The following is a 14,194-nucleotide window of genomic DNA, read 5'->3' as shown; positions in this document are numbered from 1 at the left end:
TTGCGCCTGGCTACTTGGTTCCCTTTAACAAACACACTTGGCCTTTCACGTATCCAAGCCATGCAATCTTCAGCGACTTTTGTGGGTTCTATCGATCAAGGCACAACCAGCACCAGGTTCTTGATTTTCGATCGAGAAGGCGAACCCATCGCATCACAACAAGTCGAATTCAGTCAAATATATCCCAATCCAGGGTGAGCAGAACACGGAGATTAGCACACAGAGGCCCTCGATGCTCAACCCATAATTTGACTAGGCGGGGACTGACCACAAGTTTTCTCCAAGATAGGTGGCATGAACATGATCCACTTGAACTGATCTCCTCCGTGGAGGAGTGCATTGAAAAAACAGTCCAAAAGTTCGAAAACGACGGCTACGCCCGCACAGGTATACAAGCGATCGGAATAACGAACCAACGAGAAACTACTATCGTCTGGGACCACGAGACGGGGGAGCCCCTCTATAATGCAATAGTCTGGACCGATACACGTTCCCAGTCGATCGTGAACGGGTTAAAACAGAAGCCGGGAGCTTCTAACATCCGATCAATATGCGGCCTGCCGTTATCGACATACTCGTCTGCGACAAAACTTCTGTGGATGATCGCGCACGTTCCAAAAGTGCGAGATGCGTACGATCGGGGTACCCTTGCTTTTGGAACGGTAGACTCATGGCTCGTATATCGTTTGAACGGCGGTGTACACGCCAACGTCTTTGTCTCAGATTCGACAAACGCATCACGGACCATGTTTGTAAACTTGGAATCCTTGCAGTATGACGAGACGCTACTGGACTTTTTCGGAATAAAAGGAAAAGTTCATCTTCCCACTATTGTTCCCTCCTCTGACACACATGCGTATGGTGCGATTGCCTCTGGTGCCCTTGCTGGTGTTCCTATCATGGGTTGTTTGGGTGATCAGTCATCTGCACTCGTTGGGCAGAAAGGATTTTCACCCGGCATGGCTAAAAACACATATGGGACAGGATGCTTCTTATTGTACAATGTTGGCGACAAGCCCGTCATTTCAAAGCATGGTCTTCTAGCAACAGTTGCCTACAACTTTGGTAGTAAGGCCGTGTATGCACTTGAAGGAAGCGTTGCCGTGGCGGGGGCTGGAATAAAGTTCCTTCAAAACAATTTGAATTTCTCCCAAAGTCCCGAGAAAATCAATGAACTTGCTCTTTCGGTGGATGATAACGGGGGATGCGTCTTTGTCACGGCTTTCAGTGGACTCTTTGCGCCCTACTGGATTGATGATGCGAAGGGAACTATTTGTAAGTTGATGAAATCTATTGTTTGTTCACCGACAGTGTTAAACTAACTCGATCTTCAGTTGGTATCACTCAGTATACTCAAAAAGGCCACATCGCCCGCGCAACTCTGGAGGCAACTTGCTTTCAAACCAAAGCAATTCTCGAGGCAATGGCAAAGGACAGTGGGAAAGCTCTTTCCGAGCTTGCTGTTGATGGGGGCATGAGCAATTCCGATTTAGCCATGCAGGTAAGAGAGTTTAGAGGGGGGAATGATGAATCTTCAAAGGGCATGATAATCATTGTATACAAACCAGATCCAATCGGACTTGATATCTATACCCGTCTACCGTCCCAAAATGCGCGAAACCACTGCTTTGGGGGCAGCTATCGCTGCAGGCCTTGCGGTGGGTATCTGGCGAAACTTTGCAGAGCTGCGAGATATAAATCGAAGTGGTGGAGCAGTCTTCGATCCTCAAATTACACGTGAGGATAGCGCAAACAAATTTGAAGAATGGGAGAAGGCAGTACGAATGAGCAAGGGGTGGATTAGTACTAATCAGGACAAGTCGAAAGAAACAATCATCCCCGGCAAAGCTGATGGAAAAGAGACTAACGAAGCACCGAATGTCAGGTTGGAGAGTTTTCCTCCTAACAAGACCGTTAACATACAGCCATTCTCGAAATCGGCTTGACCGATACACACTCAATCACTCTATTCTGGCCCCACTGCCAAGCCCTTAGCGCAGATCATTTATTGGGCTAGTCGCAGTAAATTGAGGGCCGCTGTAAAATGCTGCTTGTATGGTATCGTACGGTGCTAGTAAATTTACGCAATGTGTAAGAGAATTGCATAGAATCTCATGGAAGTTGACCCGCAAAACAGTCCCTAGGTGCCTTCAGTTTTCCAAAATTCCTTCTCAGCCTGTTGTATTCTCGTTGCCAGACGCCGCCTCGTTAGGGGTGTTTCTTCGGCTTGGGGAATATCTCTACGGGCGAGAACATCGGCGAACTACTGCTTGGGCAGGGTTCTGTTGTTTGCGGGCAAACAGCATCCTGGCAAACAGCATCCTGGCAAACAGCATCCTTTTGGCAGCCGATGACGTAGGCCTTAACGAATCACTAACAATAAAGTCTGTCGTTATAGTAAGCCCAGAAACATGAGGCTCGATCATTCCATTGGCCATGATGATGAATATGGCTTTCAACAAAATCCAACGGTTGATCTGTGGGACGACGCATCCCAATATGCACCAACGCCCGGTAATTTCTGCCGTTCGCCAGCCTCTCTATCCGACATAGGCTATTCCAACGTTGACCCCGCACCCTCCATTGATTACGCCCCTCCGCAACAAACTTCTTTGCCCAAGAATACCCTTCCACTACTCCAGTTTAGTGATTGGGAAGAAGGTCGGACATATGATGAAGATCCACCGACCTGTATACACTATTTGATTGAGTGGAAAGTCACTCTGAATAATAGAACAGTGGCAAAAAATACAGAACAAGACCTGGTTCTAGCCCCTCGTTTTTACTGGAGACTCTTTCTAGAGCCAAAGCTAAAAGAACTCATCATGCGAAAGTATTCTCATCGGAAAGTTCAAACAGACGACACCTCTGTTGTCGTATCTGCCACACGACAAAGGGGTATTCCTCTGAGTTTTGATGGAACCAATATTGATTGGGCCTCTATAGAGAAACAGCTGACTGATTGGGGAGACTTGTTTCTTACTGGCAAGAAACTGAGACTCGTCATTTCTTTCAATTACATAGATAGCCAGAGTTCGACTGCTGGTCGCAGGACGACCGATAAAAGAGGATCTTCATCCGCTACTCAGCACATGCTTCGAGAACGGGACGAACAACTCTGTGTTGAGGAAGAAATTTCCGGAGAACCCCCCGCTTGGAAAGCGGTATATGCTCTAATACGCTGCCCTGGATCTTGTGAATTTGGCCCCCACTGTTGGCAGGATCCTTATGGGAAGAAGCACTACAAACTATACCGGGATCAACTAGAGAATCTGGTGAAATACGTGCAGAGTGGTGGGGTTTTACAATCACATGAAGATGTCCCGGGTATGATTCGCGAACAAATCTATAGAGCGGAGAGGCAGCGGCTTGAAAGGCCTAGGTCTCACAATCGTACTGCCTCTGAGACAAGCTGTCCCCCTATTACTATTACAAACGTCCTTCCACCACAAACGCCACAAGCAACCGCGTTATATACGTCGTTGCCTCCGGAAAACAGTACTATGTCTCCCTTAGCAGACCTACCTGTCCTGCATATTTCCGGACTTCTGGACGTTGCCGTAAAGGAATATGGTACTTGGCAGCAGTCACGGTTGAGTGATAAGATATTAAAAGCTGAGGTCAGAAAGGTGTGCGAGGTAGCTCTAGACGATGGACTAGATCTGTCGTAGATTGATAAAGATAAAAGCCCAGATTACTTCACGAAGCGAGGCGTCAAGTGGGGTATTGCTCGGCGCTTCGTTAAAGACATTAGGTTCTGGGCCAAGAATATGATGGTTATATGAACAAGGGTAATGTTTAATTCGTGTATTGGTTTATAGTGTGCTATTTGTTCTTTATGTATCTTAATATAGTTGAGATAGGCCTTTATGACTAAGTAAGATATTAGAGTTTGTCAATTATCAGACCTGTGTTTTGGAAATGCCCTTCCGCACTTGAAACCTTTAAGCTAATAACATCAACACACCATTTGAGAAACTTATCAAAACCTTGATTTGGATTTACTTCGTACTCGTTCTATTTTCGTTTGATGAATTGCTTTAGCTTAGAGAAGAACTCTTCAATAGGATTTAAATCTGGCGAATAAGGTGGGAGATATACCAGCTTTACACCTGAATCTGAGCATATCTGCTGGATCCTCTCGGTGCGATGAAAAGAGGTGTTATCTATTACAAGAACAGATTTTGGTTCTGGCTATTTGTTATAGTATTGAAGGAGTTCTTTAATAAAATCTTCGAAAGCTTCAGTATCTGTAGACCCTTGGAAAACCCGTCGCAGGACTATCCTATCCTGAGCGTATGTAGGAAGAATCTAATAACGTTTATCCCGATGAAATTTGGATATATAGACCGGTATCATACCTAATGGAGACCAGCCTGTTCGTCGGAATCCAGCCCTTTTATCGCAGCTGGACTTATCCATAAAGACTAAGTGGTACAACCGAAAGCACGACAAGTTATGGATATAGAAATCGCGTAAATCCGCATTTTGTTCCTTTGCAATTTGTCGAGCAGCTTTCTTAGACTACCCTACAGAAGCAAGTGCCCGGCTGATGCTTTGGATCGTTATATATTTCCCAAATTCGTCCCAGAGAAAAAGAGCTATCTCGTCTTGGTATAAAGTCGGCTTCTCCATAAGATGTTCATAGAGAGCTTCTAGTATGGACGGTGTAATGCTTCGCGGGCGTCCAGTGCTATTTCGGGGGGCTCTCACGTTTCCGAACACCTGTAGGTTGGACCGAATACGAATTATAGACTGTTTGCTACAACCTGCGACACGGGCCATCTAAGATGTTGTTAGCGATTTACTCTGGATCATATGGTGGATCAGCTCGAGCTGTGGCGGCTTCAAATTGGGTGCCATTTTACTTCGCATAATGAGGAGCGGCTGCCCTCTGCTGGTGCCTCGACCACAAGTCTAGCGGATGCATTGTGCGGACCGACAGTAAATCCGAGGTGCCATCATTCCTGTGACCCGTCTCCCCGCGATCTCAAGCAGCCTTAACTACGTAGTTAATCATCGCTGTCTCTAACCGCTGGCCGGGAGGGGCGGGATAAGGAGGATTCGGATTAGCCGCCACCATATCAACAAGTCAGCATATAAGGAGATCCATTTGCAGACCAAAAAAATTGACGTTAAGCAAATTACGTGGCATGAGCCATAGTTTTGGCCGGGTCGGGCCGACAATCTTTCCGGCGACGATGCCAGAAGCCACCTATATTCTGGGTGGAGATCAACAGATCTTGTGATATAAAATATATATAAGCGCATTTCTTCAAGTATCTATATAATTTGAGATATATCCATACGCCTAGGTCAGGGCTTCAGTTGTCTTCGATTATTAATCCTGCACTATCAGTTCAACACCGGAATCTGCGCACAGAAGCTAGATTTCCATCGTTCAAGAGATTCCATAACTTTCCATGTCATGTGATCATCGTCTAATCGCCCCTCATTGCAACCCGAAACAACTAACTTTAGAGTTGTTACCCAACCCGGGGTAAATCTTATCTAGAAGACAACTTTCACGAACGGGCCGGTCCACTCTGAGTAACACTTCAATACAGTATTGCATGAGTATACCTCGACCATCGCCGAATCTTCTTAAAGCAAAATACCAACAGTCGAACCCCTGAATACCCTTAGACCCCACGCAGCAGTCTGCTTTATTCATGTTAGACGCCTCTGAATATGCGGCGAGGTGCATCCAGTAGCTATGGCGGTTTTTTTTAAACGGATCTTTAAGAAGCAGTCGGGGAAGGAAACAGAGCCAAATGAAAATATATCTGTGAAACCGGCAGGTATGGTAGTACAACAAAATGATATTACTATTAGCGAGCTGATCACGTCTGTTTCGCTTTGACGGCTTCAGTATCGAATTCTACGTCTTCAATCCCAAACCAAACAGCTACGGGCTCTACTCCTATGATTTCTAATCCCTCTAAAAAGACACCCCAAGCAGGGCCGACCAATGTCGACACCAATACTACAGAGGTGGCTGACCAACAGACTGCTATTCCACCAAATTCAACCCAAACGGAGGTGAATATCGATGATGATGGAATCAATTTGGTCTCTCTCTGGGATAGAGCATACGATTTGCTCAAAGAGGAAGAGGAAACGTGCAGGTTACTATCTGTGTATGAAGATCTTCTATCTCGAGTGCCTATTCAAGGTAGCAGCTATCATAGTGAATTCATACCTTTCTAGAGCTAATAGCAATATACAGGTGAAGTAACCTCTCTATCGGTACCCACATGGGAAAAGGACGCCGGCGATGTCGAGAATCGGATCCCCCAGCATGACACGGCCGCGCGCCGAGAGACACTGAAAGAGATCGCCGAGTCAGGCTTGCAGTATATGGACAATAAGAAGGCCAAGGTTACTATTCTAGGACATGAGATTCGTCTGCAAGACGGGGTGGGTCAGTTTGGCGAGGCAGTGGATTGGGCCCAAACCTATATCAAAGATGCGATAAAAGACGTGCCTTATGCACCAGCGGTGATGGCCGGTATCTCGCTGGTCCTTCCGCTCTTGAAAAGCCCAGCCGCTGTTGATGAGGCTAACCGTCAGGGATTTGCGTATGTCACATCACAGATGAGCTATTACGCTGAAATGGAATCACTTCTTTTACCAGAGGATATGAGACCCGATTTAAGGACGGACTTGACCACCCGTATCATTGACCTATATAAACTCATCATTGAATTTCAGGTACGGAGTGTTTTGAGGTTCTATCGCAATTCGACCAAAAACTACTTCAGAAGTGTCATCGACTATGACGGCTGGAACGATCAACTAGTCCACCTCAAAGAGAAAGAGGCAAGCCTTGCCCAGCAGTTCGATACTGTTTTGTCCAGTACAAGCTTAGAGCAGCTAAAAAGACTGGCTAAGGAAGCGGAAACATGGCGGCAGGCCGTGAATGCTGATCTTCAGGAGCTTGTTAGTATATCTCGGAGGGCTGAGCAACGCTCGTCTGACGTTGACTTCCGACAATGGCTAAACATTCTCCAAATCACTGATCCTAGTCTTGACAAAACTCGCATCGAAGGAGACAAAGGCGGCCTACTCAGAGACGCATATTGTTGGGTGCTCGATCATGTCGATTTTCAGAGATGGCGGGATGCAAAATCGGGCCAGCTTCTGTTAATCGCAGGTGATCCTGGAAAAGGCAAGACAATGTTACTCTGCGGTATCATTGATGAGTTATCTAAGCTACCTAAGCTGGCCGTGCATAATACGAATATCTCATATTTTTTCTGCCAAGCCACCAACATCCGCATCAACAACGCTTCGGCAGTCTTGCGGGGACTGATATTCATGCTTGTAAAACAGCAACCTTCCCTTATCACCCATATCCACGGCGGTCGATTCGAAGGCGAGACTGCATGGGTGGAGTTATGTAGAGTACTCACCAATATCCTGGATGATCCACATCTGGAAAGTACTTATCTGATTGTTGATGCACTTGACGAATGCGTTGCGGGCTTGGACCAACTTCTTGATTTCCTTGTCCGGAAATCCTCGGCTTATTCACGCGTCAAATGGATCGTTTCCAGCCGAAATTGGCCAAATATCAAGAAAGACCTGAAAAGAACCTCGACTTCAAATCTATGTCTTGAGTTGAACAGAGATACTCTGTCGGCTGCAGTGGACTTGTTCATCTGTCACAAGGTCAACGAATTGGCCGAGAGGAATGGTTATAAGCCTGAGACTCGAGAGGCTATTCATCGTCACCTGGAATTGAATTCACAAGGTACTTTCCTCTGGGTAGCATTGGTTTGTCAGAGACTCGCCAAGGTCGCAGACAGGAATGTATCTGGGAAATTGAAAGATATCCCGCCAGGTCTTGATGAGCTTTACAAGCGAATGTTAGACAATGTCGGTGAAACGGATGATGCAGAGCTTTGTAAGTCTCTGCTCTCTGTGACAGCTACCGTCTTTCGTCCTATAACTCTTGAAGAACTTGCGTCTTGCATCGAATTACCTGGAGGGATTGCGGACGATACTGAGGCTCTGACAGAGATTGTGGGAAATTGCGGTTCATTCCTGACCCTTCGAAATGGCACAATCTCCTTGGTGCATCAGTCAGCCAAAGACTTCCTCCTCCGAGAAGCAGGCCATATTAAATCTCCCGAGGGAATAAAACAGATGCACTATTCTATTTTCTCAAGGTGCTTACAATCCATATCCAAAACGCTGCGGCGCGATATTTATAGCTTAGTGATGCCCGGGTTTCCCGTTGGCCGGGTTCAACAGCCAGATATTGATCCGCTTGGCGCAATGCGTTACCCGTGTATTTTTTGGATAGATCATTTTCAAGAATGCTGTCCTATCAAGAACGCAAAAGAAGACCTCCAGGATAGCGGTTTAGTCGGCAAATTCTTGCGCCAGGACTACCTCCATTGGCTCGAGGCTCTTAGTTTGTCAAAAAGCTTAGCCAAGGGCGTAACGTCAATGTTGAAACTCGAAAACTCTCTCAAGGTATGTATTTATAATAAAAACAAGGAATTTGGTTAACACTATTCCTTCAGATGACAACAGACGATCTTCCTTTGAACAATAGAGTTCAAGACACATGTCGATTCGCTCTTAACTTTAAGACAGGGATCGAAGATTATCCACTTCAGGTATATAATTCCGCAATTGTTTTTAGCCCTACTAGTAGCATGACTAGGGTACAATTCGAAAAGGAGGAGCCGCTTTGGTTAACTGCGAAACCAGCCATGGCGGAGCATTGGAATGCATGCGTGCAGACCCTCGAGGGGCATAGTGACTTGGTCAGCTCAGTCACCTTCTCCCATGATTCTAAGCTCCTCGCATCTGCTTCAGGCGATAAAACTGTCAAGGTGTGGGATGCCAGCAACGGGCAATGCGTGCAGACCCTGGAGGGTCATAGCGAATCGGTCAACTCAGTCACCTTCTCCTATGATTCTAAGCTCCTCGCATCTGCTTCAGGCGATAAAACTGTTAAGGTGTGGAATACCAGCAACGGGCAATGTGTGCAGACCCTCGAGGGTCATAGCCAATGGGTCAACTCGGTCACCTTCTCCTATGATTCTAAGCTCCTCGCGTCTGCTTCAGGCGATAAAACTGTCAAGGTGTGGGATGCCAGCAACGGGCAATGCGTACAGACCCAGGAGGGTCATAGCGAATCGGTCAACTCAGTCACCTTCTCCCATAATTCTAAGCTCCTCGCGTCTGCTTCAGGCGATAAAACTGTCAAGGTGTGGGATGCCAGCAACGGGAAATGCGTGCAGATGCAGACCCTCGAGGGTCATAGCAAATCAGTCACCTCGGTTACCTTCTCCTATAATTCTAAGCTCCTCGCGTCTGCTTCAGGCGATAAAACTGTTAAGGTATGGAATACCAGCAACGGGCAATGTGTGCAGACCCTCGAGGGTCATAGCCAATGGGTCAACTCGGTCACCTTCTCCCATGATTCTAAGCTCCTCGCGTCTGCTTCAGGCGATAAAACTGTCAAGGTGTGGGATGCCAACAACGGGCAATGCGTACAGACCCAGGAGGGTCATAGCGAATCGGTCAACTCAGTCACCTTCTCCCATAATTCTAAGCTCGTCGCGTCTGCTTCATGGGATAAAACTGTCAAGGTGTGGGATGCCAGCAACGGGCAATACGTACAGACCCTCGAGGGTCATAGCGAATGGGTCACCTCGGTTACCTTCTCCCATGATTCTAAGCTCGTCGCGTCTGCTTCAGGCGATAAAACTGTCAAGGTGTGGGATGCCAATACCGGGCAATATGTGCAGACCCTCGAGGGTCATAGCGAATCGGTCACCTCAGTCACCTTCTCCCATGATTCTAAGCTCCTCGCGTCTGCTTCAGGCGATAAAACTGTCAAGGTGTGGGATGCCAGCAACGGGCAATGCGTGCAGACCCTCGAGGGTCATAGCGAATGGGTCACCTCGGTCACCTTCTCCCATGATTCTAAGCTCGTCGCGTCTGCTTCAGGCGATAAAACTGTCAAGGTGTGGAATACCAGCAACGGGCAATGCGTGCAGACCCTCGAGGGTCATAGTAAATGGGTCACCTCAGTCACCTTCTCCCATGATTCTAAGCTCCTCGCGTCTGCTTCAGACGATAAAACTGTCAAGGTGTGGGATGCCAACAACGGGCAATGCGTGCAGACCCTGGAGGGTCATAGCGAATCGGTCAACTCAGTCACCTTCTCCCATGATTCTAAGCTCCTCGCGTCTGCTTCATACAATAAAACTGTCAAGGTGTGGGATGCCAGCACCGGACAATGCGTGCAGACTATCCTTGTTAATCAATTTGTCAAAATCAAATCCTTCGATGCTCCCGCTGGCTGTATTGAACTTGATGTTGGCATTGTTCGTTTTTGTTCTAATTCAAATACAACGCCCACGAACATCGATCCTCAACACGCGCAAATTCAAGGACTTGGTGTAAGTTCCGATAAAACCTGGATCACTTGGAACTCTGGAAATCTACTTTGGCTACCGCCCGATTACCGGCCAATAACTTCTGTCGTGTCCGTTTCAAACGTGACTCTTGGCTGTAGTTCGGGAAGAGTACTAATATTTAACTTTGATTCCCACAAATTGTCGCATCTCTTTCCTTAGCAATAAGCGAACCCTAGGTATATTTCAATCTCATGCAACGTTACGATCCACATCCCAAAATCTCAGTATGCTTGAGGAATAATGCCAGTAGTGTGCTAAGAGCAATGCAGAATAGATGCGAAAGTGCGGTGCTAGGTACATATATCCATCTGTTCCCTATTTTGATTGTTTTCTCCCATGTCAGTTGTGCCCCCTAAGGAAATAGCTGGCTCCCAAAATCAATCAAGTAATGTAGAATATGTTGGTAAAACACCAATCAGGAGCGCCTGCTAGGTGCTGTCGGCTCGCATGATTTGTGCAGACCCACTAAGACCTACTCTAGGTTTCTATGGAATTCCATGAACTTTTCGTGCATCTTATGTAAATTTACAACTGCTTTACAGTACTTTACAAACCTAATTTTACAATAGCCCTCAACTTACTGCGGCCAGCCCAATAAATGATCTGCGCTAAGGTCTTGGCAGTGGGGCCAGAAAAGAGTGATTGAGTGTGTATCGGTCAAGCCGATTTCGATAATGACTGTAAGCCACTCGCCTTTGATCTCTGACGTGGTTGATCCTTCAAGATACATACTGAAAGCTAAAAAACAACTGCGAGATAACACTCGGGCAGTCTCATCATCGAAAATACCCTTGATTAGCATTTCAGGGGATCTTGAGGAGGAAGATGAAGAGGACTTGCTGTTGGAACTGAGGAAAGTCGAGATCTTACAGAAGCTCAAGAGGTTGCAGAGGCTTAAATTGACAACTTCTAATTGATGAAAAGTTCCGCAAGCTCTTGTTGTGTCTTAATAGTTCAAGACTCGTAATATTGTTCCAGGCTCTCAAATGAAAAATGAAAAAATGCATGACAAATTTCAAAGTATAAGACTGGAATCGAAGTTCCAATCAACATCATAATCTACGGTTTAGCACTGAGTATCCTAACCTTGTGATTCTCGACAGTAAATTATGAAGCTATTAACAAAAAGCAATGATATGTGCAGCAAACTATGAAAAGAAAATCAAACAGGAATCTCTCTGGACCATGCACCCAACGTGAATTGCGAGTTACACATATTAGTCAGTTCCCAATTTTCAGCACCCATCACCGCAGGCTTATTCTCATCTTCAGAGTCACCAGCTGCCCCCGCCACAAACAGAGCAGCCATAAAATGATCATCAGTAGCATGCGCATCTCTAAACCGAGGATGTTTCATCAGTCGAGTCAACGCACCACGTAACTGTGGACCCGACGTTTTGGTAATAACATCCTCCACAGCCTGTCGAAATTCCATCGCCCAATCCTCCGGCGGCGTCTCCATGGCAAAGTTATCCCGGAAACGAAGCATCGGTGCCCATCGATTCCGATATAGGTTATGAACTGCACCACCAGTTCCCACAAAGAGAAAGTTCTCTCGACGTAACGGTCGTAGCGTTGCTCCGATCTTCATGTGAAAATGAGGATCAAATCGTGCGTTGGCGGAGATTAGGGTCGTGGGTGGACATCCGGCTGGGAACATGCGAATGAGAATAAGGTATACGTCGTGAATCCAGTCGAAGGTTTTGTTTCCGCCAACGTTGAAGCCTTCATTGGCTAGCATCTTGATGCATCGTTCACTGGTTTCGAGATCTGGGTTCAATTTGTAGTTCACGTATTTTTCGGGCTTGACGTATGCCACTGGACTTTTGGCGGGGTTGGGATTTGTGGCTAGTTCAATTCTGTCGCCTAGGCAGTCCCAGTGTGCGCCCTAATATTTGTTTAAGTTATTCATCTGGATCTCGAAATGAATTGGTTCAGTTCATACCATCACGACGACACCCTTGATGTTCCGTGCTAAGGCTTCATCTCCGCATTTCTTCCAGTAATCTGCACTTTCGGATTCCTCTCCTAGCATCATAGTCGAGCCATGAGAGAAGAAATGTACTGGTGTCAGACCTTATCTTGTCGTTAGTGGTGCTATATAGGTATCAGGTGGTGGACAGTTACATACTCATATTGACAAAAGGCTTCAGATCTTCAACTTGAACTTTCGAAGCTTGCAATCGATTTCAAAAGAGGAAAAAGAAAGTCTCCAGGTTTCATCAAATTAATCTTATGCGTGCTCTAAGTATTAATGTTCCCGAGTGCCCACCGGGATCCAGAACAGCCCCAGATTCCCGATCGTCGCAGCTTCCGTATGGGGGAGTCGGATGTGGTTCCCCACATCCCGATACCTGCACCAGCCAATATATGACTGATGCTCTTTAGCACCTTCTATTGAGTGTATCGAGAGAGGTGAAAACTTGCAGATTTATGTCGGTAGTCTTTGTTTTCGTCGACTCAAGGTCAGACTTGAGTCTTTCATAAATATCAAACAATACTATCTCCATCTTTGCATGTTGCATAGAAGTTTTGATTTTCGGCTATTCTCAAAGTCAATTTCAAGGCATTGATCTTTGTAATATGGTTGGCTATTGGATCTTTGGATAACGATATCATATCGTCAGACTCCAATTAGCCTGGGGAACTCCCGGTTATTTCAATGCGTTGGAAGGGTCGTTATTGGCATCCAGGGCTCGTTTATGGCTTCTTTCGCCTTCTATGAGTAACGGTGCGATCTAGACAAGCAATAAACACATTCAACTCAGTCCACAAAATTGATGAAGATCGCTGCCAGTGAGTTTAAGGCTCATATATCACTGCGTTTGTGGAAATGTGTCATGGATAAGAGTATGTATTATATAGTGAAATAAATGTACCGAGAAAGTCCTAGGCGCCGGGTATATTCCATAAAGGCAACATTCAAGATGGTGAAATACATAACTCACAGCATCAACTGTACATGCCGATCTAAAAATGCCAGTCCGAATGATATTCACAATTCATCATGCTCAAAGGGACCCAACTTGTCGCAAACACTAGCATAATCCCTCATATTTTGCGGAATAGTCTCTTCCCACAGCTCCTCCCCCTGTAGGAATTTATATTGCTCCTTGCACGCAGCATCCGATGCCATGGGTAACAAAACAGGAAGATGTTTAAGCGATGCCTTGAAAAAGTTGCGCTTGAAACAATTCCCAAAATCCGCGAGCGTAGTTGGATCCGAGCAAATATGCCGACCGTGTAAGAGCGGTGCACAGCTTTGTTTAATTATGACCGCCACGTCGTCGCCCATTTTGAGAAGCTGCTCTTCTTGATGTGGGACGTTCATGCGTTCCATTAGGTTGCGGACTGCGGGGACGAAGGTGTTGTTTCGGGTCCAGAGATCCCAGTGTGGGATTATGGGTTGACAGCCTCGTTCGCAGATTTCACTCTGGAATTTGTTGAATAGGTGGGTTGGGCGGCCGACTAGGGCAGAGACAACTTTGAAGCATGATGGGCCGACGGCGAGGACGGGGGTGAAGAGGAGGGTCAGGAGAATGATTAGGCGATTGAGTGGGACGTGCATAGCTGGGGGGGAGGGGGGGTGGATGACCGGTGCGCGGTCAGTTTGGGAGACTTTGAATCTAATTTGGAAAATCAAAGAAAGAGCTGGGGAGATTCTTGTTGTGGAGGGATGGTCTTGACTCCCCGCGGCTGTGGAGTGCGGAGAAGGGTCAGGATGGCGAATTTCCACCTTTTTTTGGTTC

General features: G+C 46.5%; 6 protein-coding genes across 6 annotated transcripts; 4 read left to right on the top strand and 2 right to left on the bottom strand.

Moving 5' to 3' along the window:
- Window positions 1–60: 60 nt before the first annotated feature.
- On the top strand, window positions 61–1,946 carry N7478_012777 (glycerol kinase; the record flags this gene model as incomplete). Its single annotated transcript, XM_056928987.1, has 4 exons — window positions 61–194; window positions 257–1,275; window positions 1,335–1,501; window positions 1,569–1,946. 4 exons carry the CDS (start codon window positions 61–63, stop codon window positions 1,944–1,946), a joined length of 1,698 nt encoding a protein of 565 aa, XP_056772349.1.
- A 465-nt stretch (window positions 1,947–2,411) lies between these two features.
- Window positions 2,412–3,671, top strand: N7478_012776 (uncharacterized protein; the record flags this gene model as incomplete). The annotated part of the gene is made up of 1 exon (XM_056928986.1): window positions 2,412–3,671. One exon carries the CDS (start codon window positions 2,412–2,414, stop codon window positions 3,669–3,671), a length of 1,260 nt encoding a protein of 419 aa, XP_056772348.1.
- A 2,254-nt stretch (window positions 3,672–5,925) lies between these two features.
- N7478_012775 (uncharacterized protein) lies at window positions 5,926–8,520 on the top strand (the record flags this gene model as incomplete). The annotated part of the gene is made up of 2 exons (XM_056928985.1): window positions 5,926–6,175; window positions 6,230–8,520. 2 exons carry the CDS (start codon window positions 5,926–5,928, stop codon window positions 8,518–8,520), a joined length of 2,541 nt encoding a protein of 846 aa, XP_056772347.1.
- Window positions 8,521–8,726: 206 nt separating this feature from the next.
- N7478_012774 (WD40 repeat domain-containing protein) lies at window positions 8,727–10,604 on the top strand (the record flags this gene model as incomplete). Its single annotated transcript, XM_056928984.1, has 1 exon — window positions 8,727–10,604. One exon carries the CDS (start codon window positions 8,727–8,729, stop codon window positions 10,602–10,604), a length of 1,878 nt encoding a protein of 625 aa, XP_056772346.1.
- Window positions 10,605–11,607: 1,003 nt separating this feature from the next.
- N7478_012773 (DODA-type extradiol aromatic ring-opening family dioxygenase) lies at window positions 11,608–12,580 on the bottom strand (the record flags this gene model as incomplete). Its single annotated transcript, XM_056928983.1, has 3 exons — window positions 11,608–12,333; window positions 12,391–12,521; window positions 12,577–12,580. The coding sequence occupies 3 exons, from the start codon at window positions 12,578–12,580 to the stop codon at window positions 11,608–11,610; spliced, it is 861 nt and encodes a 286-aa protein (XP_056772345.1).
- An 860-nt stretch (window positions 12,581–13,440) lies between these two features.
- On the bottom strand, window positions 13,441–14,013 carry N7478_012772 (uncharacterized protein; the record flags this gene model as incomplete). The annotated part of the gene is made up of 1 exon (XM_056928982.1): window positions 13,441–14,013. One exon carries the CDS (start codon window positions 14,011–14,013, stop codon window positions 13,441–13,443), a length of 573 nt encoding a protein of 190 aa, XP_056772344.1.
- Between the last annotated feature and the right edge of the window lie 181 nt (window positions 14,014–14,194).

This window comes from Penicillium angulare (assembly GCF_028827245.1).
Source record: "Penicillium angulare strain IBT 27051 chromosome Unknown utg000012l_segment0_segment0, whole genome shotgun sequence".
In the NCBI taxonomy this organism is placed as follows: domain Eukaryota; kingdom Fungi; phylum Ascomycota; class Eurotiomycetes; order Eurotiales; family Aspergillaceae; genus Penicillium; species Penicillium angulare.
This window is presented reverse-complemented; position numbering and strand designations above follow the sequence as displayed.